Below are 24,011 nucleotides of genomic sequence, written 5' to 3' on the forward strand. Positions count from 1 at the left end.
TGTCTTTCTTTCACTGTATCAGACACATTTAGTCACACACAAACACACTGTTAGTCAACTGCAAGCAGTAACAATAATGGCCACATCTGTTCATTAAAGAATAAAAGCAAATATTTCAAACATTAATAAATTTACTCACTGCTATACTGGGGTATAAATATTCATCACAACACTGTCCACAATTGAACAAAGTGACAACATTTTTGAAAATGGAGAGTCTGAAGCTAATAATATTTACTACAAGGATTTGATTGTCCATACTGCACCCAGGGCATCTTACACAAACCAAATATACGGCAAATAAATTTGTATTAGTAACAATATGACCTTTAACAAAGTTAATACAAGTGCTAATACCACTGCTGACAATCCTTATGTACCACAAAAGACGGATATGTATTCCCAAAAATATACTCAAAATCACACAATACTTTATTTTCTTAGCAACTCTTATGAGATAGGAATTATGAGATACTCTGTATTCTGAAAGTTCATGTGCTTCACCCACAAATATGTAGCTTACACAAATATTGTCCATCTTCGATCTATTTCTGCACTATACTTTTTATTGCACAAACTCTCATTACTTTTTTCACCGTGTCTGTCGTGACCTCCTTAGCATCTGACTCTGGCTGTAGCCCTGTACTTCTGAGGACAGCGATGTGTATGTGCAGTTATGGGAAATAGCAGCATCATGATGGTGAGCGGTCGCGGTTGTCTCCCCCTTGCCTCAGTCGGACCATTCGTTCTCCTCTGGCTCAGAGTCCTCGTCTGATTCGCTGTATTCGACTGCGATGCGTCGGGACAGAATGGTGGCCACATCGTTGCCTACTGGCTCTTTCTTAGCCTCCTGCTCTCTCTGCTCTTGCACTTTACGCAGCTGGATGCCTGAAAGAAATGACAACGACTCTTACATGTGGTCTTATACAACTTTTATACATTATATTAATCTTAATCTTGATTAGAAACTAGAAAAAAAAGATTTCATTAATCTTGGAATTTGTAATACTTGTAATGTCATTTGCACTAACCTCTCCGGATGGCAGCCAGCAGATCACTGCGGGCATCGCTCATGGGGATAAGTGGCACCTGGCCCTTCCTGGGTAGAGTGGACTCTCCAGATGGGTGTGTGACCCGTGCTGGGGACGGGGCATGGGTGGGGGGGCCCGGCGGAGGAGGAGGTGGGGCCACCGGTGGGCCGCCCATCACAGGATGTGAAGGGGAGGAGGTGTAGGCAGAAGAAGGTGCAGGAGGAGGAGATGGGCTATAAGGCCGTGTGAGGTTAGCAACGGTACCCGGGGCCAATGATGGAGGTCCAGATGTGCTGTCAAATGCAGTCTGAGATGAGGGAATGAGGGGTGGGGGTGGAGGAGGTGCAGGTGGGACAAAATGCTCAGGTAGTTGATGGCCGCTGCAAAGTGAATATAGAGGAAATCACAAATCTTTCACTTGGTCACAAATCATTTTTAGAGACTGCACAGCTGATAGTTGCTAAGTGTTGGCAGTTGATATGTAACAGTGATTTCCTTAAGAGGGCGCCAGAGTTTGGGGCTTACAATGCCAAGATAAGGTATATATTTTCTTGTATAAATTAAATCAAACTGTCGTATATATACTTAGAGGAGGCCCAAGGAAAAAAGGTTTGGAACCACTGATCTGTAGAACTAAAAATGTTTAAGTACTAAAGGGAAAAAGCACATGCCTGTATTCTTTGGCAGCTGTTGGGCGTGGTCCGTTGAGAGAAGAGTCTGGCAGAGGTCCGTGGTGTGCCTGCACACGACCCAAAGAATGCTGTCGAGCTGCTGCCGAGGATGATGCTGGGGGCCGATACGCTCGGTCCAGTGACTGAGTCTGTGCGGGGCCCGTGTCTTTCCCGTCACCCCCTGCTCCACCAGTGTCCTGTGGGTGGTTAGGACTAGCCGGGTACGAGTGTTCATCCGACATACCAGACCTGAAATATATTAATGATGCAAAATATAAATGTGAAAATGTCTGATAACACTTTATTTATAGTTAAAAGAAGTAGTTCACCTCTCCTTTTGATCTCCCCAAGGACACTAAATATTAGATTTTTACCGTTTTGGAACCAATCTCTGTGTCTGGTGGTACCACTTGTAGCATAGCTTAGCATGATCCATTGAATCTGATTAGACCATTAGCATTGCGCTAAAAAATAACCAAAGAGTGTCGATATTTTTCCTATTTAAAACTTTATTCTTCTGTATTTACATCGTGTACTAAGACCGACAGAAAACTAAAAGTTGTGATTTTCTAGGCAGATATGACTAGGAACTATACTCTCATTCTGGCGTAATAATCAAGGACTTTGCTGATGTAACATTGCTGCAGAAGGCACAATGATATTACGCAGCAGCAGAAAATAGTCCCCTTGGTAACTTTCAATAGCAGAGGACTATTTTCAGGCACTATTTTCATATCATTGCGTAATATGAATTTTCTGTCGGTCTTAGTACACGATGTAACTACAGTTTTAAAGGTCACGTCTTTCCTGATCCCATTTTTTTAACCCTAGTTAGTGTGTAATGTTGCTATAATAGTATAAATAACACCTGTAAAATGATTAAGCTCAAAGTTCACTGCCAAGCGATATATTTTCTTTAATAGAAGTCCCCTACAGCGAACGGCGGGTTTGGACTACAGCCCTTTACTTCTTGCTTTAATGACGTCAGTAAAACAGTTCGTTGACTAAACTCCGCCCACAGTAATACGTCAGTCACCAGTCTTGGCTCAAACGGCTCTGCTAAGCTAAGCTGCTATTGAATCACAACACACTAAACAAACTACACAATCAGACCTCGATATGTATTTCTGAAGAAGGGACTTCATACAACAAGGAAGACATCAGACCGTTTTGAGGACAGTGAAAACAGCGCTATACAGATAAGTAAATTGTGTGAAAAACACTGCGTTTTTTTACACGTGAAACATGAACAAGTGTTATCTTGCCCACTACAAACACAATCAAAGCTTCAAAAACACAGAAAGAACGGGAGCTTTAAATAGGAAAAATATGGAAACTCTTTGGTTATTTTATAGCGCGATGCTAATAGTCTAATCCGTTTCAATGGATTATGCTAAGCTATGCTAAAAGTGGTAGAGCCAGACCCAGAGATCGGCTGAATGGATTCCAAAACGGTAAAAATCTAATGTTTAATATTTAAAATTAAATGGGAGCTGGAAAATGAGTATATTTAAAAAAGTGGAGTGTCCCTTTAAAGGGCGTGTTGCAGGTTAACCACCACTGTCGATTAATGGGTACATAAATCACTCAAGATATGTGTATAATTTTTAAAATGTCTCAAAAATGGTCTTAAAGACCACATTTTTTACGTTTTTTGGTATTAACGTTTAACGTTTTTTTTTACGCAATTCTGCGATGACGTCACGTTGGGGAGAAGTGGAGAAAGCCTCAGCCAGAGCCATAGAGATAGATGCGACATTTATTGCTGTTTAATACTTACGTATATAATTTGGAAATCATATATACATCGTAGGAAATATATAATGTGTTATACTGCAAAGTTACCATGCTAATTATTATTTATGATATATGTGGAGATAAATAAAACTTTGCAAATCTGCTGATTTGATCCATTCATGTCCTGACCACCAGGCTAGAGATTTTTAAACATCCTTAATCCACACTTACTAGTCTATCAAATATCTCAAATATATTGTTTTGTGAAATAAAAGGATGCTTTGTTATATTGTTTATGCGATTATAACGAATCACACGATCATTTTATACGTAGCATTAGTCAGCAGCTGCAGCACACTCGGATCCGACCGCATACATACTGTAATAAACAGGCGTTCGGCGGCTTTTTACATCACGACAGGCTATGCCATTTGAGGAGGAACCGCTCATTGATCACCGTATTTTATAAATCCTGTACATGTTTGGACCTGCCGAACATGTTGAGCACTTTTATATACTTTGTTGGGCTGGCAGAGAGGCTGCACAGTTTGACCAGCGGGCTGCGGGAACCGGCGCACATCACGCCGCAAGACGGTGTTAACTCGAAATGTATAACTATTATCAGATCGGCCCGGGAAAGTCCCGACTCTCCCGATTGCCATTCCGCTACTGGCTGTAAGAAAGTGAGTGCGTTTGGGTCGCTGGTCCCCGCGAACAGATGTGACGTGCTTCACTCACCTTCCAGGATTAGAGACATGCTGCCAAAACCGTTTGTGCTGAAGATCGCATAAAGTTACACCCATTTCAGGCAGGATCGTGGACCCCCTCAAGCCAGCATGCACGAGTATGTTAATTGTTTGTTTACTTTCTACACGAAGATATGCTAACGTTATGCTATCTGGCTTTCTGCCTGTCTCTCTATACTAGCCTATCCATCTGTCTGTCTATCTATCTGTCTGTCTATCTATCTATCTATCTATCTATCTATCTATCTATCTATCTATCTATCTATCTATCTATCTATCTATGTATTTATCTATAATCTGCGCTATCAGAACTGTACTTTACTCGTCTTTCTATAGTCATTCTCAATGCTCTCAAGGCGGCTTTGGTCAATTCTCTCCCCAGCGTGACGTCATACAGTGCGTTGTGGGGGAAAGGAGAATCATTGCAAACCACTGTACTTTTTCATACTTTTTCGGGTTTTGTGATACCCAACAACATAAAATACAATGGATAACAGTTTAAATGTTTATTATCAACAAGCAAATTGCACAAATTCGTTGAAAAATTTAACCTGCAAAATGCCCTTTAAGGGGTCTTTATACTTGAAATAGTTATTCTAAACCCCGGTTATGTGGGTTTTCTAAAAAGCCTATTAGTGGTTTTGTCATTGAAATATTTTGTATTAAAAGCCCGCAGTTAGACCCTGCATCTTCCACCTCTACACTGTGATAGCCATACAATCTACAATAATATAATATAATAGTATAGCTCCTGACACTTCAACAATTGTTTAATTTGTATCTATTTCTCCTAAGCAGTAAAATGAAACTCAATCAAATATACAGTAGCTAAAGTGCCCTTTAAATCTGTCTGATAGCACTGATGTGGCCTGCACATGCTTTCTACAGAATAGGTTTCTCACCTATCAGGTGACAGTGAGCCCTCAGAGGACATGCCGTGGTAAGGAGAGGGTGTTAGACGAGTGTCCGGACGGAACTCCTTATCATACGCCATCATGTTCCACTCTTGACGGCGGTTACGAGCTTTACGAACTTTCTTGACCTCACGAGTGGGATCTTCCGTATGTTTTTGTTCTTGCTAAGAAAGGAAAACAGAGAAAATGTTTGTGATATTTTTTACTCTGTAGATGTTTGTGGGTTAGGTGTTGACAGATTGTACTTAGACCCAGAACATTTGTGTAAAAAGCAGGTCTGGATGGGCTAAATGGTTTCTGTGACTCTATTCTAGACTGACATCACTTTTCTTTCCGTTATACTCAGCTATACCCTTCAGTTCTCCTCCTAATACTTCATCTTCCTTGTTTAGTTGCATGCTGTCAAACACACACTCACAGACCAATAGGAGTAAAGGGCTTGAGCTCAGCCTGTCTAAATGAGTCATGCGGTGAAGATGATGGCGCTAATGATGAACTGGAAGAAAAGAGTAAAGGGTGAAAAAATGCCAATACTTGACTACTCATGCTCAGTGGCGGCCGGTGAGTTCAAAATCAACATGATCTCACAAAGTTCCGTGGGATAGTCACGGAATTTTGTGCTCATTTTTCCGTGGCATTCTCACGGATCTCCGCATTTTTCCGTGGCCCTGCTACGGACTGGCTTTTTCCGTGGCATTCTCACGGATTGGTTACTCAACTGCTTTTTCCTATTTTCAAACCATTTTCGCTTCGGTTTAGGGTTAGATTTGGTGTTTGCGTTAGTATGTCACTTTAACTATTGGTTTATACTGTTTTTTCTTATTTATTCTTTTATATTTTCTAAACTTTAAACAATTTTCGCCTGGCGTTGGGGTTAGAGTTGGGTTTGGGTCATTTCATGTAAATCTAACCCTAAACTGAAGCGAAAATGGTAAGAAAATAGGACAAAACAGTTGAGTAACCAATCCGTGAGAATGCCACGGAAAAAGACAGTCCGTAGCAGGGCCACGGAAAAATGCGGAGATCCGTGAGAATGCCACGGAAAAATTAGCACAAAATTCCGCAACTATCCCACGGAAATTCGTGAGATCAGGTTGTGAAAATATGTGTTCGGAGTGTCATGTGTGTTGCTCATCATGTCAAAATATGGGTTTGGTGTGTCATCATGCGTCATGTCAAATACATGCTTGCTGCAAATGCAACAAAAGGGTTTCTGATTACCTGACCTATCTATTTATGTAATGAAATTCACTTGTGTTTGTTGTTTTATACATGTGCTACAACATTTTAAACCTCTGTAGTACCAGTGCAGTGATTTTTATAGTAAAATCTTTATTGACTGAAAAGAATGGGATTGTGCTTAAGAGTTTAGCAGTCTGTATAAATGCAATTTTAGTAATAAAAGTGTTAATTGTTTAAAAGAATAAAACAAATGAGTTCATTTTTAGACATGTATTATTTTCTCTTGTATATTAAGGATTGTTGTTTATTAAAGAAAAAGTATTTATTATCTGATTACTTGAATATTAGAAGTAGAATACTCGATTACTAAAATACTCGATAGCTCCAGCCCAAGACACACACAGAAACACACACCTTCTGTCTACGTTTCTCCTTCCTCTTGTTTTCTGTGGCCTGTAGCATCTTTTCCTTCCAAAGGTTAAAGAAGTAGGATGGATCGGTGTAAAATTTTAACCCATCTTTTTTGTCATCCCTGTAAAACAGAAGAATGCTAATTTGGTAAAAACAGCTTATGTCAAGTGATAATGTAAGAAATGCAGAAATTATTTTTAATTTAGTTAAGACCCGGGCCGTCTTTGTTACCTGTATGGTGTGAGGATGTTTAGAGGAGGTGGTTTGTCACAGCGCTGGTACACCTCCATGACAGGATTAGGAATAGAGTTTCTGGTAACCGCCTGTTGGTCCTGGATGGTGGAACTCTTGAATGCCTTTCGCATGTTGATGTCCTGTAGCGAGACTGCAGCACAAGCACACAGACCCAAGAAAATGTTAAAGGTGCCAAAGAATGCATTGATGCAATTTGTTACATTTACAACCCTATGAATAGTCCCCATAATAAAATGGTCTGTTATTAACTTATATGGAAGGGTCACGAATATTAACGTTCCTTGTATCTCTGTTTCTCAGAGCAGTTCATTTAAGTAGCTCTGTGTTTGCGCAAACAGAACTTATGTTTGAGCCTGTATCAGACAAAGATACATAATTTGAGGAATAATAAATTATTCGAAGATTGTTAATGGATGTTACTGAGTGGTAAGTTTGTGTTTTTTCATTATGGACCTGCAAAACATAACTAACGTCAATATTAAAACCTTTAGCCTAAATGCTAGCATATACTGTAGCATTAACTATCATATAGTACTAATTCAGCAGTCACAACTTAGGTGCGTTCTCCGGAAGTCGCGTTGGTCGACCGCATACGTCATCAAGGTTTAATATTTTGGGTTCAATTTCAGAAAAGCAACCGTTACATTTCAAGGTAAGAATGAAACTACAATGACTATATGTCTTAAAAGAAATAAATCTTAATTTTCTTATGTATTTTAACTGAAATGTGAGAACCTCAATGACGTATGCGGTTGAGCAACGGGACTTCCGAAGAACGCACCCGAAAACATGTTCCGGACGTTCCGGAATGGCCACCCTAGTTATTACCATGTACAGAACTCTTATTATTCATCTATGCCTTGGTAAATACAGTTTTACATTCTACGGCACCTTTAAACACAGAACTTTTTAAGCAAACAATGCATAGAAATGTTCATACTGTATTAAAACAAAAGTTGTTCACACTTTCTATCTAAGCCCTTGATAAAAAGGCTTTCAATTAACGCAGCTTGGTTGAAGATCTGCTATTGATAAGTTATATGCTAATTGGTTATAAATAATTATAAATATAACTGTACTACAAGTTTATAAACATTTTATATACTTTTGATGAAGAATAGCTATAGAGCTTGCTAAAAAATAAGTCATCTTATGTATCATGCTTCGCACAACCCAGTTTACTGTAAAACAAATGACATCAACTCATCTTTAGTAAGGATTTAAAACAGAAAGTTGAAGTGACTGGTACATATGCATTTACTGACCAGACTAAAGGCATCAACATCCCTGTGTTTATATTCTGTTGAAGATGAGGGGCCCTATTTTAACGATCTAAGCGCATTGTCTAAAGCGCACAGCGCAACGTCTAAATGGGCGTGTCCGAATCCACTTTTGCTAATTTAACGACGGGAAAAATCGTTTTTGCGCCGAGCGCATGGTCAAAAAGGGTAGGTCCTATTGTAATGGGAGTATTTTGGGCGTAACGTGCAGTAAACCAATGAGAGTCACAGCTCTCATCCCCTTTAAAAGCAAGTTGCGCTGGCGCTATGTCTAATCCCTATTTAGATGACGGACTTTGTAAACTGAAAAACTAAGCGGAGGAAGAAGATCCCCAGTTTAAGATTAATGTTAAATAATTGTGTTGTTTTTCCCTTATATTGAAATTGTTATTTTTTTTATTAAAACCTTTAAAACCCGTTTTCTTTTAGTCATGGAAGTAAAAAGCAGGCTTGTAATTGCTTTAAATGTATGGCTATCCAATATCATCAAAAAATAATTTACAAGTATGTAAGATAAGGTTTGTACTCTAAAAATACTTTATTTGTAACAAACAGGAGATAAAGAAATTACAAACGGCTCTCCTCACGTTTCTACGGAGCCCTTCTGGTCACCCCCTGGAAAAAAGAAAACAATCCGTGATCACGGTTTTGTAATTCGTCCCCTCAGTTTATAAACCGTACTCACGGATTATTAAACTGTTCCCTCAGTTTTACAAACCGTGCGCTCGGATTAATAAACCGTACGCACGAGTTAACAATCCGTGCTCTTAGATTTGTAAACCGTACCATCAGTTTTTGCAATCTGTACCCACGAATTTATAAACCGTGCGCACGCTTTTGCAATCTGTTCTCACAGTTTTGCTAACTGGATTTGTAGCCCCTCCCTCATTTTAGAAATCGCTATTCATTCTTAATCATTCTTTCCAAGTTTCCTATATTAATGTTTGATATTTTCGGAAATTAATAAAGTTTAAACCGTGTTAAGCTGTTTTATACGTTCCTAACTGGAAACGTGCTTTAATATTTACGAAATATTTTAATCGGATGCTACAGTAAACAGATATCTTTGTGTAAAATTAACATGTTATTTAGATTTATTCATCAAATAAAATAAGTATTTAACTAACAAATGATTTCTACATATCCTATATATTTTAATCAATAGGCTTGCTATATATTTTCGTTTTTAATTGCTCATTTCAAATTCATATTTTATGTATTTAACATCAACTTATTAGGTAAGATTAAAAGATTACTAAGAGCTGCACAATTATAAACATATAAGTTTTATATACCTATAATTCTTAATTATTGTAAATCAATATTATTTGCATTTAACATCAACTTCATGCCAAACTTTTATTATGATTTACTTAATTTTTTGGTGAAACATTTTTACATTATGTTTATTATCTGAGCTTATGTAAGCAAAAAAGTAGTTAGAAATTAAGTAGATCACATGTTAATTTAAGGATCAATGAGAAAATATTAATCAAAGGAAACTTCTGACAAACATCTGAGAAACTCTTTAAAAAATCCAGATAAGTTTGGAGTTTATTAATATTTAAACTTAAAATTTGTACTTTGTTAATTAAATATTGTCTTTGTCCTTGCGTAAAGTTTTTTTATCTGAATACTTGAAGTTATACTGTTATATTAACTGGGTAACAGCTTTCTGTGCAAATACTGCTAGAATAATCGTGACTATTTGTATTGTACCTATTTATTTAGGTCACCAAAGTGTTAAAATAGCTGTGCTCTTTGAAATGTGTGTAAAAGAATCAATTTCTGGTCATATTTTTAATGCACAATGAGCGGGTATATGAGCCACACTCTGTAAAACATTTACTAAGTTTTAGTAAAACATTTTATACTTACAAATACTGAGTAAATTTGAAAGCTTTAAATCTGGTATTAACAATAATTAAATTGATTTCCTATTAAAAATAAAATTGAGTAAAAATAAGTAATTGCAAATGTTAAGTAGATGTAGCTGTTTTTTATGAATTTTATTTAAATAAAAAATGAGTTGAATTTACTTAATGTAAAGTGAATTTATTTCATACCATCCTTTATGAACGATGAACAAAGCAATTGTACACAATTATTTTATTGAACATTTATTTACACATGACATAACTCTACAGTCATCATGAAACTCCAAAAATGCCAAACAGTACATGTTACAAATACAATGAGCTGAATAAACTCTGAGAGGTTGCAGAATCACTTCTTCATTCCAGACAGGTGGATCAGCAGAATCCTGCACCTATATTGTAAATGTAATTACTCATACTCCACACTTACCAGGATTTTTGAGGAGATTCGGAGATGTTTATTTTCTGCAAAAGACGCAATTTCATCTGCTGCTGAATAAAACCCGTTTGCTTTGTTGATTTTTAAATTAACACGTGATCTACTTTGTTTGCCTATATTTACTCAAATAATAGGCTACAATGTAAAAATGTTTGATTGTCGATGTTATGTTGATGTTAAATACATAAAATATTAATTTTAAATGAGCAATTATTATTATAAGTTTTAAAACGTGTAAATATTTAAGTGTGAAATTCTCAAATATATTGATAATCAGATATAATAATATTGATTTACAATAATTAAGAATTATATGTATATAAAACTTATATGTATATTATTGTGCAGCTCTTAATAATCTTTTAATCTTACCTAATAAGCTGATGTTAAATACATAAAATATGAATTTGAAATGAGCAATTAAAAACGAAAATATATAGCAAGCCTAAGTGTGGCATTCTCAAATATATTGATTAAAATATTAAGGATATGTAGAAATCATTTGTTAGTTAAATATTTATTTTATTTGATGAATAAATCTAAATAACATATGTTAATTTTACACAAAGATATCTGTTTACTGTAGCATCCGATTAAAATATTTCGTAAATATTAAAGCACGTTTCCAGTTAGGAACGTATAAAACAGCTTAACACGGTTTAAACTTTATTAATTTCCGAAAATATCAAACATTAATAGGAAACTTGGAAAGAATGAATAAGAATGAATAGCGATTTCTAAAATGAGGGAGGGGCTACAAATCCAGTTAGCAAAACTGTGAGAACAGATTGCAAAAGCGTGCGCACGGTTTATAAATTCGTGGGTACGGATTGCAAAAACTGAGGGTACGGTTTACAAATCTAAGAGCACGGATTGTTAACTCGTGCGAACGGTTTATTTATCCGAGCGCACGGTTTGTAAAACTGAGGGAACAGTTTAATAATCCGTGAGTACGGTTTATAAACTGAGGGGACGAATTACAAAACCGTGATCACGGATTGTTTTCTTTTTTCCAGGGGGTGACCAGAAGGGCCCCGTACGTTTCAGCACTTTGGACAGCGTTATTTTTAGCAAAGAGTTTTTTTAAGCATTACTTACAAATGTTTCTCATCTCGCCATATCCACAGGTACAGAGTCATCATATACAATAAATCCGTGAGGTAGCATTAAAAAAAACATTTAAAAACAGACGCATTTGTTTAAAGCAAAGCATTTATTTACTTACCAGGCTGCAGGTAAAGCAGCTCTTTGCGCCTTCTAACGTCTCATAATCACTCCTCATTTATAAATATGTCCAAGAGACTCAATAATAATCTCTTAAATTCAATCCTTTAATCTTTCATATTTAAAAGCATTTTTGTGCTGCTGCGCATTTATGTACTTTGTGATAAGCAAACCCGCGTTGTCCTCCCGTTTATAGGCGCATATTACTTATGCGCTCTTTAAATAACATAAAACATATTGCGCCATTGACTTTAGACTTTAGAGCAGGTTTTTGTTGGTCAATGGCGTAGTCTATTTTAGTTGCCTCAAAATAGCAACGCGCCAACAATGCGCCTGAACACACCTCGTTTTTCAGACCAGAACGCCCATGGGCGCAAAGGGGGCGCAAATGCATTTGCTATTTAAACAACGCGGTGCTAAACGTGAAAATTAGGGTGGAAACTAGCGAAAGACACTTGCGTCGCGCATTGCGCTGCATTGCGCCGGGTGTAAGATAGAGCCCGAGGTCATTGCTTGCATACGAATAATCATTTTTACCCACCCTCCTCCACTGTGGAGTCCAACTGTGTGACCTTCACCGCCAGCAGATCGACGCGCTCTTGTAAACTGTTCATGCGCATGTAGAAGCTGTTGGCTTCATTAAACAGCTCTCCAAATATGTCCTCAGCATGTCGACCTGAACCAGTAAAAACACAAGAGTTCAAATGCAAGAACAAACTGATCATTTTCCAAACAAACAATCTAAATATTGTACATTTAAAGGGGACATTTAACAAGTTTTTTAAAGATGTCAAAAATAAATCTTTGGTGTCCCCAGAGTACGTATGTGAGCACAAAATACCCCACAGATAATTAATTATAGCATGTTAAAATTGACACTTTGTATGTGTGAGCAAAAATGTGCCATCTTCTTAAATGCAAATGAGCTGATCTCTGCACTAAATGGCAGTGCCGTGGTTGGATAGTGCAGATTAGGGAGCGGTATTATCCCCTTCTGACATCACAAAGGGGGCCAAATTTCAACTACCTTTTTTTTACATGCTTGCAGAGAATGGTTTAACAAAACTAAGTTACTGGGTTGACCTTTGTCATGTTTTCTAGCTTGATGGAAGCACTGGGGACCCAATTATAGCACTTAAACATGAAAAAAGTCAGATTTGCATGATATGTCCCCTTTAAAAACTGGGATTTGTAACAGGGTTGTGGTCAAGTCAATGTGGAAATGACTGGGGAAATTATTATTTCATAATTTTAGAATTGTTTAATGACAAATAAAATGTGCCAAATACCCAGTGTATATATTTCATTATATTAAATTCATTATTTTTTATTTTATAGAAACTGCAATTTCCTGAATGTTTCAATGTATACTTAAAGTTTTCAAATTAAATTACTTGTCAATTGTGATCCTCTTCCTGTCAAGAAATTCTAATTTGAACTGAATAAAAAAAGCAGAAATTTGGCCAACCCTTATTTGCAGCTTTTGTTTATCAACAGACAACCAATCACAAGTTGAACAATTCTTCCCTCATTAAATATTCATGTGCCTTGAACAGTCACAGAAAACATCATACATGTTTATATTCAGAATTAAAACCAATCAATGTTCTTACTCAGTCCTCCGAGCTGTTTGATGATGGCCGCCAGCGTGCTGTTTGTAACGCACTCCAGCTCATTGGTCACTCCGTCAGGCAGGGCTCCCCGGCACAGATGCCTGGGCTCGATGGTTCTCTTCACAAGAGGCATGACTGTCCTCAAATACAAACACACTCACAAGTGAGGAGATACAGGGACATTTTATACATAAGTTTATGAGCTAACATGGTACAGTTTACAAAGCGTCACCTTAAGCCCTTTTAAGACGGACATGTTGCTGAACCATAATTTTTGTTGTGATGACACGCAGGTCCTCATACGCATATTACAGCAATGTTTCGGCTTCTTGTTCACACAGATGGTTTGCCGGGTATCTTACTAGGTCCTCTTTCTGGCAACGATCCCAGAAGATTTACGGGACATGTTTGCATTCAAACAGAAGCTTTTTGACAATTTTACAAGTATTTTCTGGGACCAAAGGTCTGTTTGAATGGGGTTTTATACTGACTGACTCTGAGACACTGAATTACAATGACTATAGGCATCACGCACATCACCATACAGGACACATAATTCCCACATTAATATCTTGACAGCAAGTTCCCTCTCTAGCCTTTAATCCAAACTTTATATACAGACATAAATGGAGCATCTGAATAAAGCAGAACCGCAATTTGTCAGCATCAACCAGATAATAAACTCAAACACACTTGCGTACATAATTGTCATATCAAAGTGTCTTTATTGAGGTAACTTTAAGTAGTTGATACATAAACACACACTTTCCACAGTAACAAAATACTGTTCCTATACTCCAAAAATATTTTTAATATATCATAATTAATTGTTACAAACAGAACGTTTTATTTTCTAAAATATGTTTTGTATATTAGTTTTATATATATTTGAAATCTTCCCATTTTAAAATATTACAAGATGTACCACGGGGCGAACTGAAAACAATTAAATGGAACTTCATTATTTTACATATTATTTTAGTTAAGCATCTCAATATGTTATACGACATAAATTGTGACCCTGGAACACAAGGGTCATAAGGGTTTTTAAAACTGAATTAGCTTTCCTTTGATGTATGGTTTGTTAGGATATAGGACAATATTTCGCCCAACTATTTAAAAATTCGGATGGGTGAAAAAAAATAAAAAAATCGAAAAAATGGCCTTTAAAGTTAATGATAATTACATTTTTGATATATTAATGTACAAAATATCTTCATGGCACATGATATTTACTTTATATCCTAATGATTTTTGGCAAAAAAAGTTGAATAGACCTTATACATTTTTTAGGTAATTTTACAGTTGAATCAACTTTACTTTTTACAGTAAAATAAATGAACATACCAAGCAATTTATTTAGCCATTTTGGGGTATTTCAAGACATAAATAAATAAATATAGATATATAAAAATATATTTATTTATCACAGTCACAGTCCCGTTCTGTTTCCCTGTATATTTTCAGTTATTTCCCCTTTAATTGTATATTAGACTTCATTTCCCATCATTCTCCACTCTCCCTCGCCTGATCATCATAGGCTTGTTCGACATCATGCGGCGCCGCAAGAATCCAAAGCCGGATGACCTCAAAGTACCACAAGAGCGATACGCACAACCGGCGCAACATCATAGAATACGGACTAACGGCACATCCAGGAACTTGAATGTAAATTTTGTCACTGCACCTTTTTGGTGGATTAAAAACAAGACCATCCATTAACCCCCATCCAAAACAGCTGAACAAAGCAACGTTTTTACACAGCCGGCAGGCGTAAATAACTTATGAAATCACTCAGATTAAACATGTTGAGTAATTATCTGTCCACCCTGCCTGCCATAGAGCGGGAAAAACACATCAACACATTCAACCTGGTCAACACAAAAACATGTCCCCCTCATTCCCACAGCGTCAAATTTGTGTAACAAGTCCATCCAGTGATTGCTGGTAATTCGCTAAGCCAGTTAGTTGTATGGCTCGATGGAAAAGTGCACTCATTACTCTAAATATAAAGACATTATATATAAATACAAAGTAACTTTCAAATACGAAGTAAAATCATTCACTGTATTCCCTGTTGACTCGATGTGGTACGAGTAAATGTCCGGGTAAGACCTCTGGCCAATAGGGAGCGTTGTTACACAAATTTGACGCTCTGAGAATGAAAGGGACATGTTTTTATATTGACCAAATTAAATGTGTTAATGTATCTTTCGCGCTCTATGGCAGGCAGGGTGGGCAGATAATTACTCAACATGTTTAATCTGGGTGATTTCATAAGTTATTTACGCCTGCCGGCTGTGTACGAAGGTTGCTTTGTGCCGCTATTTTGAATGGAAGTCAATGGAAGGTCTAGTCTGTTTTCCCCCAAAAGTGGGCGTGAACCTGTTTAGAGACATTCTATGACGTTGCGACGGTTGTGCGTAGTCTCTGAACACTTTTGTTTTGTGTCTCTGAAGTCAACAGGGAAGCAAGTGAATGATTTTACTTCGTATTTGAAAGTTACTTCGTATTTATATATTATGTCTTTATATTTAGAGTACTGAGTGCACTTTTCCGTCCATACAACTAGCCTTAGTGATTTTTTCTCAGCAATCACTGGATAGCGTTGTTACACAAATTTGACGCTGGGAGAATGAAAGGGACATGTTTTTATATTGACCAAATTAAATGTGTTAATGTATCTTTCGCGCTCTATGGCAGGCAGGGTGGACAGATTAAACTCAACATGTTTAATCTGAGTGATTTCATAAGTTATTTACGCCTGCCGGCTGTGTAAAAACGTTGCTTTGTTCAGCTATTTTGAATGGAAGTCAATGGAAGGTCCGGTCTATTCTCCCCCAAAAAGGGGCGGTGACGAAATTTACAGTCAAGTTCCCAGATGTGCCGGTAGTCCGTATTCGCAAATTCATACGAGTTTGAGTCATCAGAGTTTGCTTTTAAATCACTCTCCCTGAACTTTGACTTCATCCGGCTTTCGGTTCTTGCGGGACCGCATGAAGTCGAACAAGCCTAATGTCAATCACGTCACCTGATCCCTAAAAAGACATTTTCATTCATTGTTGCCCGTTCTCGTTTGTGTTACGTTGATGGTATGGCTGTGTTTAATGTGGTCGCATCAGCTCTTGTTTACTTAATAAAGTTAATGTCTGTTTTATATTCCTCATTGTCGACCTCTTTGGATTACACACCCGTACCGTAACAATCACGTGGGCTTATTCAGATAGACACTCCACTTTATTTGCCTTCAAGGCTAAGGCCATTTCCATGGCAACCACCCGAGGCCGCCTCTCATGCTCCAATGCATATTAGAGTCAAGACATAAGAAGAGACTACTCCTTTAAAATACTACTTTTAACACACAGACTCAATGTACAAATGTATCTTACTGTTCAACAGAAACAATGCTTGATGCAACAAAAACTTTTTTTTTTAAATAGGCCGCAGTGCTGCCTGAGGCGGTGAACTCTTTTTACAGATGTTACAACAGTGAATGCAAATAAACACTTATGAAAAAACCCTGATCTGTGGCACAGGCAATGTGTGTACTGAAGTTACGGCAACATCAAAATTCTCATTTGAAGTATGAATGTGTATAATTTGTAAAACAAAATGTAAAGTCTCATCATTTTCCTAAAATAAACAACAGAACTCTTAAAATTAAGTCAATTTGCAGTTTTGTCCTACAAACAGATGAATAAACAGATTTACACATCTGCTAATAATTGGGATAACTGGTAATTCACACCTCTTTATTATTTGACTTAATATAGACCAGGGCCTCTCAAACCTGTTCCGGAGGACCCCTAGTCTCTGCACATTTTCTATCCCAGTGTCTGAAATCGCATAATATGACAGTAGAGTACTTACTGAATTAGATGAAGTACATACCCATCGATTGATAAAACAGTACATTATAGAGTATAAATATGGGTATGAATGAAATTCAGACTTATTACATCCACCATGCTGATAAACTTTGTGTTTAAAAGAGTTGTGTTCAGAGCTTGACATTAACACCTGCCAAATGTGGGTAGATTTCCGCTGTAGAGGGTAAGACCACCAGGTAAAATTAGTGAGCCAATCCCACTAATCACTTTGGCAGGTTGAATATATATAATCCAGGGCTGATGGATTTGCGAATGCACGGGACGCAGTCTGAACGCATACATTAGACGGACACTTCGGGAAATATAAAACAATTGCATGGAAGTGATTGAAGAGATTTAAAGTGTGTGCACACTCTATGGGCAAGAGCGGAGAGAAATTTATAGCGCATACTTGAATGTACACGTCCCAGTTTTGTCCGAAGTCAAGGGAGCGGAGAGATTCGCACATTATAGCCTATTAATGTAGAGTACTTTGGGCAACAATAATGCCCTCTTGAGATTTGTCAGTAAAAGAGCGCCTTGAATCCTTAAAACCCTTTTAACAGAAACCATGATCAAGCTTATAAAATACAATCAAGTTGACAGTAAAATCCATCCATAAATACAATGATATACCAGCTAATAAATGTAGTCTTAATTTGAAAGTCAATCATCTAATCTAGCTAAATCAAGTAAAATACTTAAAGTCATTTTAGGATGCCTAAGTCATGTTTAATCATACGAAATTGTGGCCAGTTAAAATGCTAAGTGGCTTGTAACTTTGGAAAACAAACTAGCCACTTTGGCTGGTGAGCAAAAAAGTTCATATCAAGGCCTGGTTGTGTCACTGGTGCTTTTTCAACATTTTTTGAATATGACAGCTGCTCTCCTTTTATCTTCTTTAGTGACTGACTGCTCTCCCTAGGCTCACAGGATAGTAAAAGCCATTTAATGTACACGTCAAAATCTTGCCGAAAGTAGTAGGTCATCCAGGAACTTTTTTACCGTTTTTCGAATACTGCTGCTTTTTGCATACTATATAATATGGAAGTAGGCGATTTCAGATGCAACATACATCTGACAAAGCTAATGAGACAAATCAGATGAGGAAACATACAAAATGTCTGGGACTGAGTGTCATCCAGAACAGGTTTAATATAAACTATGAGAGTCATTTTTAACATAATGCTAAATGTTATGTCTCTTTAGTCTTATGTCTATTCCAAGTGCTTCATTATGTATTTTATCTGCATAAAACATTTTAAAAAGGTAAACTAAAAACATTAGACAACATTATTTGTAAGCACAGCTGAATTATCTCTCACTTCTGCGTGTAAATAGACAGCCTGCCTCCACAGTCAGTGGCACGCATCTGATTCATGAGAGGAAACCATGGCAACGCCTCAGCAATGCTGTGGTGGCTCCTTCACCAAAAACACATTTACGTAATCTCTCGCCAGCGCTACAGCCTGGAATGTGAATTAAACACGAGTTCCCCCCGTATGCACACGGGTATATTTCTGTGACTGCAGGAGGATTTGTGTCACTGGCATTTCCCCTAATTTAAGGAAGTGTGGCGCAGTATGAGATGCTGTTACAGGATTATTTATGATCAGAATAAGCCATAGGTGAAAATGATTCGGGTTTGGTAGATAATAGACAATAGATAATGGATTAGATACAAGTACTATTATTCAACATTTAATTATTCTGCATGAGGTAGATAAGAGATTGACTACACATTGTGTATGACAGTATGTTCAGTGAGTAAATGACTGAGAACATATACTGAGATGTTGACTCCCAATAAATATTATTACTATATTAGGTTAATGAATAATGTGGATCATGCATTTTAAACAACCATAATAGGAGAAGAGGTGATGGAGTATTAAACCACATTATGCCCCTTTACAAATGTTCATGTGATTTATGTCATCTTCTCAAAAGGCTTGCTGGGTTTTTTCAACTCAGTGTTGGGTCAAAAAAGGACAAACCTAGCAATTGGATTAAATTAACCCAGAATATGTTTATGACCCAACCACAGTATTTTAGATAAAACAACCCAGCATAGGGTAATTTATACCTGTACATACAAAATTGTAATTTGATAAAAGTATCCAATATAAACATGTCAAATGACCACATCAATGATTTACGACACGGCTTGTGAAGGCTTGGTATTTTCTGCAAACATTATATAATGTTTAATAATAATAATAATAATAATAATAATGTTAATGTTACATAATTGATTTGTATCTAAACTTTAAGATCTTTAGTATTTTATTACCTTTATCTTAAAACTATTAAATAATGTAGCTGTTGAGCTTTTGACAGAAATTGCTATGGCTGTTAATTACCATGACGTCACTCACAGCACTACGCTGGCATGTGATATGATAACAGGTGTATGCTTTTTGGTCATGAGGTAAATGAACAAAACCATCATGCTAGCGGTGATTTATATCAAAGTAACGTTAATTAATTTGCCTTAAAATTAGCTTAAAAGACTAGAGATGCGTTTGTCAGTGACAAACGAGCAAGCAACCTTAAATCTACGCATGTCATTATTTTACACAACTTTCGCTGATAAAATGACAGAATCGCGTAAGAGGCAAATGAAAACCTTGCAGATAATGCAAATGGCACTCGTTATGTCTGCGGTTATGATTTACTCACAAGTGATGGTTGTCGCCTCCCGCTCTTATGTGACGCTGTCCTTTCGTCGTTTTACACGAGCCACTCCGCATTACATGTCGTTATTTGTAGCCGTCACCGTTATCGGTTCGTTATCAAACGATGGACGGCGGAGGTGGTGCTGAAATCTCGCCGTACGCACGCGCGCGTTGCCTTGGAAGCGTCGCTCGTGGGTCTACGCTCTGCAGCGCTGACGCCACTGCGCATGCGTGCGAGTGTGATTCACAGACCACCACCCTGCGCGTGCAAAAGGGAAACACTGAGACGTGATGAGTCAAAATATGGAAATCAAAATAACGCGCCCGTGTCATAATGTGTATGCTACATCATTTATAATGACGTAATTAAGACATTCCTCACAGTTCCTATTGTAGCTACTACATCTCTGTTTAGGATTTGTCCTATATATTATGCTAATAACCCAATTCAGTCATGACAAGACTTCCTAAACTGTTTGTCAGGCTTAAAACAACGAGGATCCTTTTGTGGGCACTGTGGGAAAGAAACTGGAGAGAGGAAGAGCTATTATTGGCGCATGAGTGTAGGAGAAAGACCCATTCATAGTGCTGGAGGACAACATCACACACCCATCGCTCTCACCGAGGGTGCTTCTCAGTCCAGTTTCTAGAATGAATTACAATGCAACATAAAAGGTTTCTAAAGAACATCAGCCTTTATGGAACAGTTTATGGAAATTGAGTTAAAATTCCTGTACAACTTTACAAAGTTTTTACTCTTTAACTTCATAGGAAACAGTGATGTCAGTTTGCTCTGTTAAAAATTATTTAGATGCAACTAAAGGTTCTTCTCGGCGATGCCATATAGAAGAACCATTCAATCAAAGGTGAAAGGTTCTTAAAATTAACCTTTTACGAAACAAAAAAGGTATGAAAATGTTCTTCAGATGTAAAAGCAGGGCCGGAACCCCTAAGCCCCCCTAAAATCAGAAACAGACAAATTGCCCCCCCCCCAATATTTAATGTTTTAATATTCATACATAGACCTGCATGTCTTTGTCCTCACAATGTCCAAGATGTGGTTATGGCCTTGTGTTAGAATTTTTTTGTCTGTATGGGTATTTATGGCTTTGTGTAACACTTTAATTCTGGTCATGTTATCAAGTGACCTGACCTGTATACTAAATTGTATGCATTATACTGTATATGCAATAAAACAAGAAATAAATAAAACATATAATATCAATTATTAGTACAAAATGCAGTTTTTATATTGTTATAATATAATACAAATTTCATTATAGCCTTCACTCTATTCTAAAAAAAAAAATGCTTGGGCGAGCCCAGCCCGTTGGGTTAAATTAACCCAGAAAATGTTTATATTGGACCAAACAATACATTTTAAACAATGAATAAACATATCAACAAGTAAAATAAAAAAGTTTTGAGTAGACTATATCAAAAAGTAGCCCTCCAGATTTTTTTATCCATTGTTGTAGCCCTTGCTCACAAAAAGGTTGGAAACCCCTGGTGTAGGCCAGTGGTTTCCAAAGGGTCCACGAGATGGTGCCGGGGGGCCCCAGTTTTATGATATTTTATAAAATACATTCATTTATCATGAATTCTGTGTAATTAAACCTAAAAAATAATAAGCCAACTAACCAACAGCACTACTAGGTATAATTTTATATGTTTTATTTAATTAAAATATTACATTTTAAAATTGTTTTTGTCATAAATTTTCTTTCGGGGGGCCGCAAAAAATGCACTGTACACAAGGGGGGCCGCACGCTGAAAAAGTTTGGGAAACACTGGTGTAGGCTATATAAATACATTTTTATTATATTATAAAATACATAAAAACATAATTTTGATTTTATATATTTTGTTTTACAGTATAATAAGTGCAATTTAGTTTACAGGTCTTATTTTATTGAGTTGAAAAATAACCCAGCAGTGTAGCCTACACTGCTGGGTTATTTTAAAAAAAAAAACTCAAGACTTACATGATATCCAGCTAGCCAACTCCGTTTGCCATGAGAAGTGGTGGAGCACACAGACTGCCATCATTTGACTGCGTTGGTCGATCTGGTCCAAGCTTCTTAATCCTTTATTTATTCATCAATTAAATACCTTGTATAGGGTGATTTTGTAAGGATAAAAGCATATTTTCCTTCATCTCAAGATATTTCACTTGCTTTCACTGATCTGTACTGTAGCTATCAGTTAACACAGCAATCTCCAACGCGGTTATGAGACTCTGAGAACGATCCAATCACAGGAGGTAAAAAACATTAAAAGCAATATTGATTCGCTTACAACATAAGTGGGAGTGTTTGGGGCGCACAGTCCTGCGCCCCAGGGCGGATCCGAAACCAGCCACTTAGAGCTCAGCCTCAGGTCACATGTTTTTACCCTTTTCCCTGACCTACATACACACTCATTAGTGGTGCGCCCCAGACACACAAAGATATGACACACACACAACGAACTCAGTTTTGATTTTTAATTATTTTAAATAAATTATAATATGACTAACAGTGAAATAGTACAACTAAATGATTTTATTTTGTATTAATTTGCACTATATATTTAACTTTTTGGTAACATGTTAAAGTAGCTTTCCTCTCTGGCCAGCTTTAAGGGGGCGGCGCCCCAGCGCCCCCTAGTGACCAGCCGCCACTGAGTGTAGGCCTATTGTTAATTCTAATGTAATTTATTTATATTCTATTATTTCTGTACTTTATTTTTTTATTTCTAATGTCACAGATAGGCAAAGTGGGAATGTAACTAAAATGCTCAATTTTAAAATATTGAACTGATATATAAAATACTCATTTTAGATTTGACCACAAATAAGTTTACTTGAATATATTATTTTTTTACTTACAGTTCAGTGTCAGAATACAAAAATACAAAGACAGGATCAAGTAATGTATAAGTGTTATTAGTTTAAAAATGTCTAAGTGTTTCATTGTAGTAGCCCATTAATAACACATTCCATAAATGAATCTCACCACTTAATGTCGCTGTTTCACTTAAATACATACAATTTTGTATCGGCAACATCAGTGTTGGATTTATACAGTCTTTAACTGGAGCATAAGATAAACACAATTGATTCCAACTGATTAAAGGAAGTCCACAAACATATCTGTGCAGTGAAATCAGGTTTGTATGATAAGGACAGGTAAGAAAACATCACAGGGTGTGTGTTTAAAAAAAGATTGCATTCCTTTTAAACATAAAATTTTAGTTTACAATGCATTCGCCAGATACTTTAATCCAAAGCAAATTAAAGTAAAGGTATAAAAAAATTTCAGTTTGTGTGTTCCCTTCATTTGACTTTTTGCTTTGCTAATGCAATGCTCTACCACTGAGCTATACAGATGCATTATAGGCGTACTGTATGTGACCTATAATGTAGCCAATGTGATCATTTTAGTTATGACTGACAGAGGCTTCGCTAGCATCATGATGCAGGTAGTCTTTATATAACTTTAGAGGGATTTAACTAGTTAAAGGGACACTCCACTGTTTTTAAAAATAGCACCACTTTTAGCAACATAATTCATTGAATCTGATTATACCATTAGCATCAAAATTCAAAAATTCGTCCAAATGAAAATAGTTCAAAAATGATCAAATGCAGTGCCCGAAAATTGTCCCCTTGGTAACTTGGTAACTGCAGTCATGGTACGGCAACAAAGTCCTTGATTATTACGCCAAAATGAGAGTATAGTTCCTAGCCATATAAGCCAAAAAAATCGAAACTTTTAATTTTACGTCAGTCTTAGTACACAAATTAACTACAGAACCTTTCATTCCTCTAAATTTTTCCTCCCTTTGTCATCTTTTTATTCATCCCTACGCATCCCAATCACCTGCTCTTCTTTTCCCTTCCAGGTTGCATTGGGGATCCTTAATCGCATGTCCCAGATCAAACTGAGACTATTCCTCCATTCCGGGTTACAGAGGCCACTTACATCAGATTACAAGTTTTAAACAGAACGCATCCAGATTACAACAGATTAACAAACCTTTCAGGCTAACATAGCTTTCCATCTTTTGTTCTTAAAGCTCAAATGTTCTTTCCCACGCAATC

The 24,011-nt window shown here is 36.9% G+C and overlaps 1 protein-coding gene across 1 annotated transcript; it reads right to left on the reverse strand.

Annotated features, from left to right (window-relative positions):
- On the reverse strand, positions 1 to 20,147 carry LOC129424334 (actin-binding protein WASF3). Its single transcript, XM_073871148.1, has 9 exons — positions 19,926 to 20,147; positions 13,381 to 13,535; positions 12,309 to 12,443; positions 6,924 to 7,077; positions 6,696 to 6,813; positions 5,088 to 5,263; positions 1,703 to 1,951; positions 1,032 to 1,411; positions 1 to 888 (listed from the first exon to the last, which is right to left on the reverse strand). The coding sequence occupies exons 2-9, from the start codon at positions 13,511 to 13,513 to the stop codon at positions 731 to 733; spliced, it is 1,503 nt and encodes a 500-aa protein (XP_073727249.1). The 5' UTR covers positions 13,514 to 13,535; positions 19,926 to 20,147; the 3' UTR covers positions 1 to 730.
- Positions 20,148 to 24,011: the final 3,864 nt, after the last annotated feature.

The sequence above is a fragment of the Misgurnus anguillicaudatus genome, chromosome 9 (genome assembly GCF_027580225.2).
Source record: "Misgurnus anguillicaudatus chromosome 9, ASM2758022v2, whole genome shotgun sequence".
NCBI lineage: Eukaryota > Metazoa > Chordata > Actinopteri > Cypriniformes > Cobitidae > Misgurnus > Misgurnus anguillicaudatus.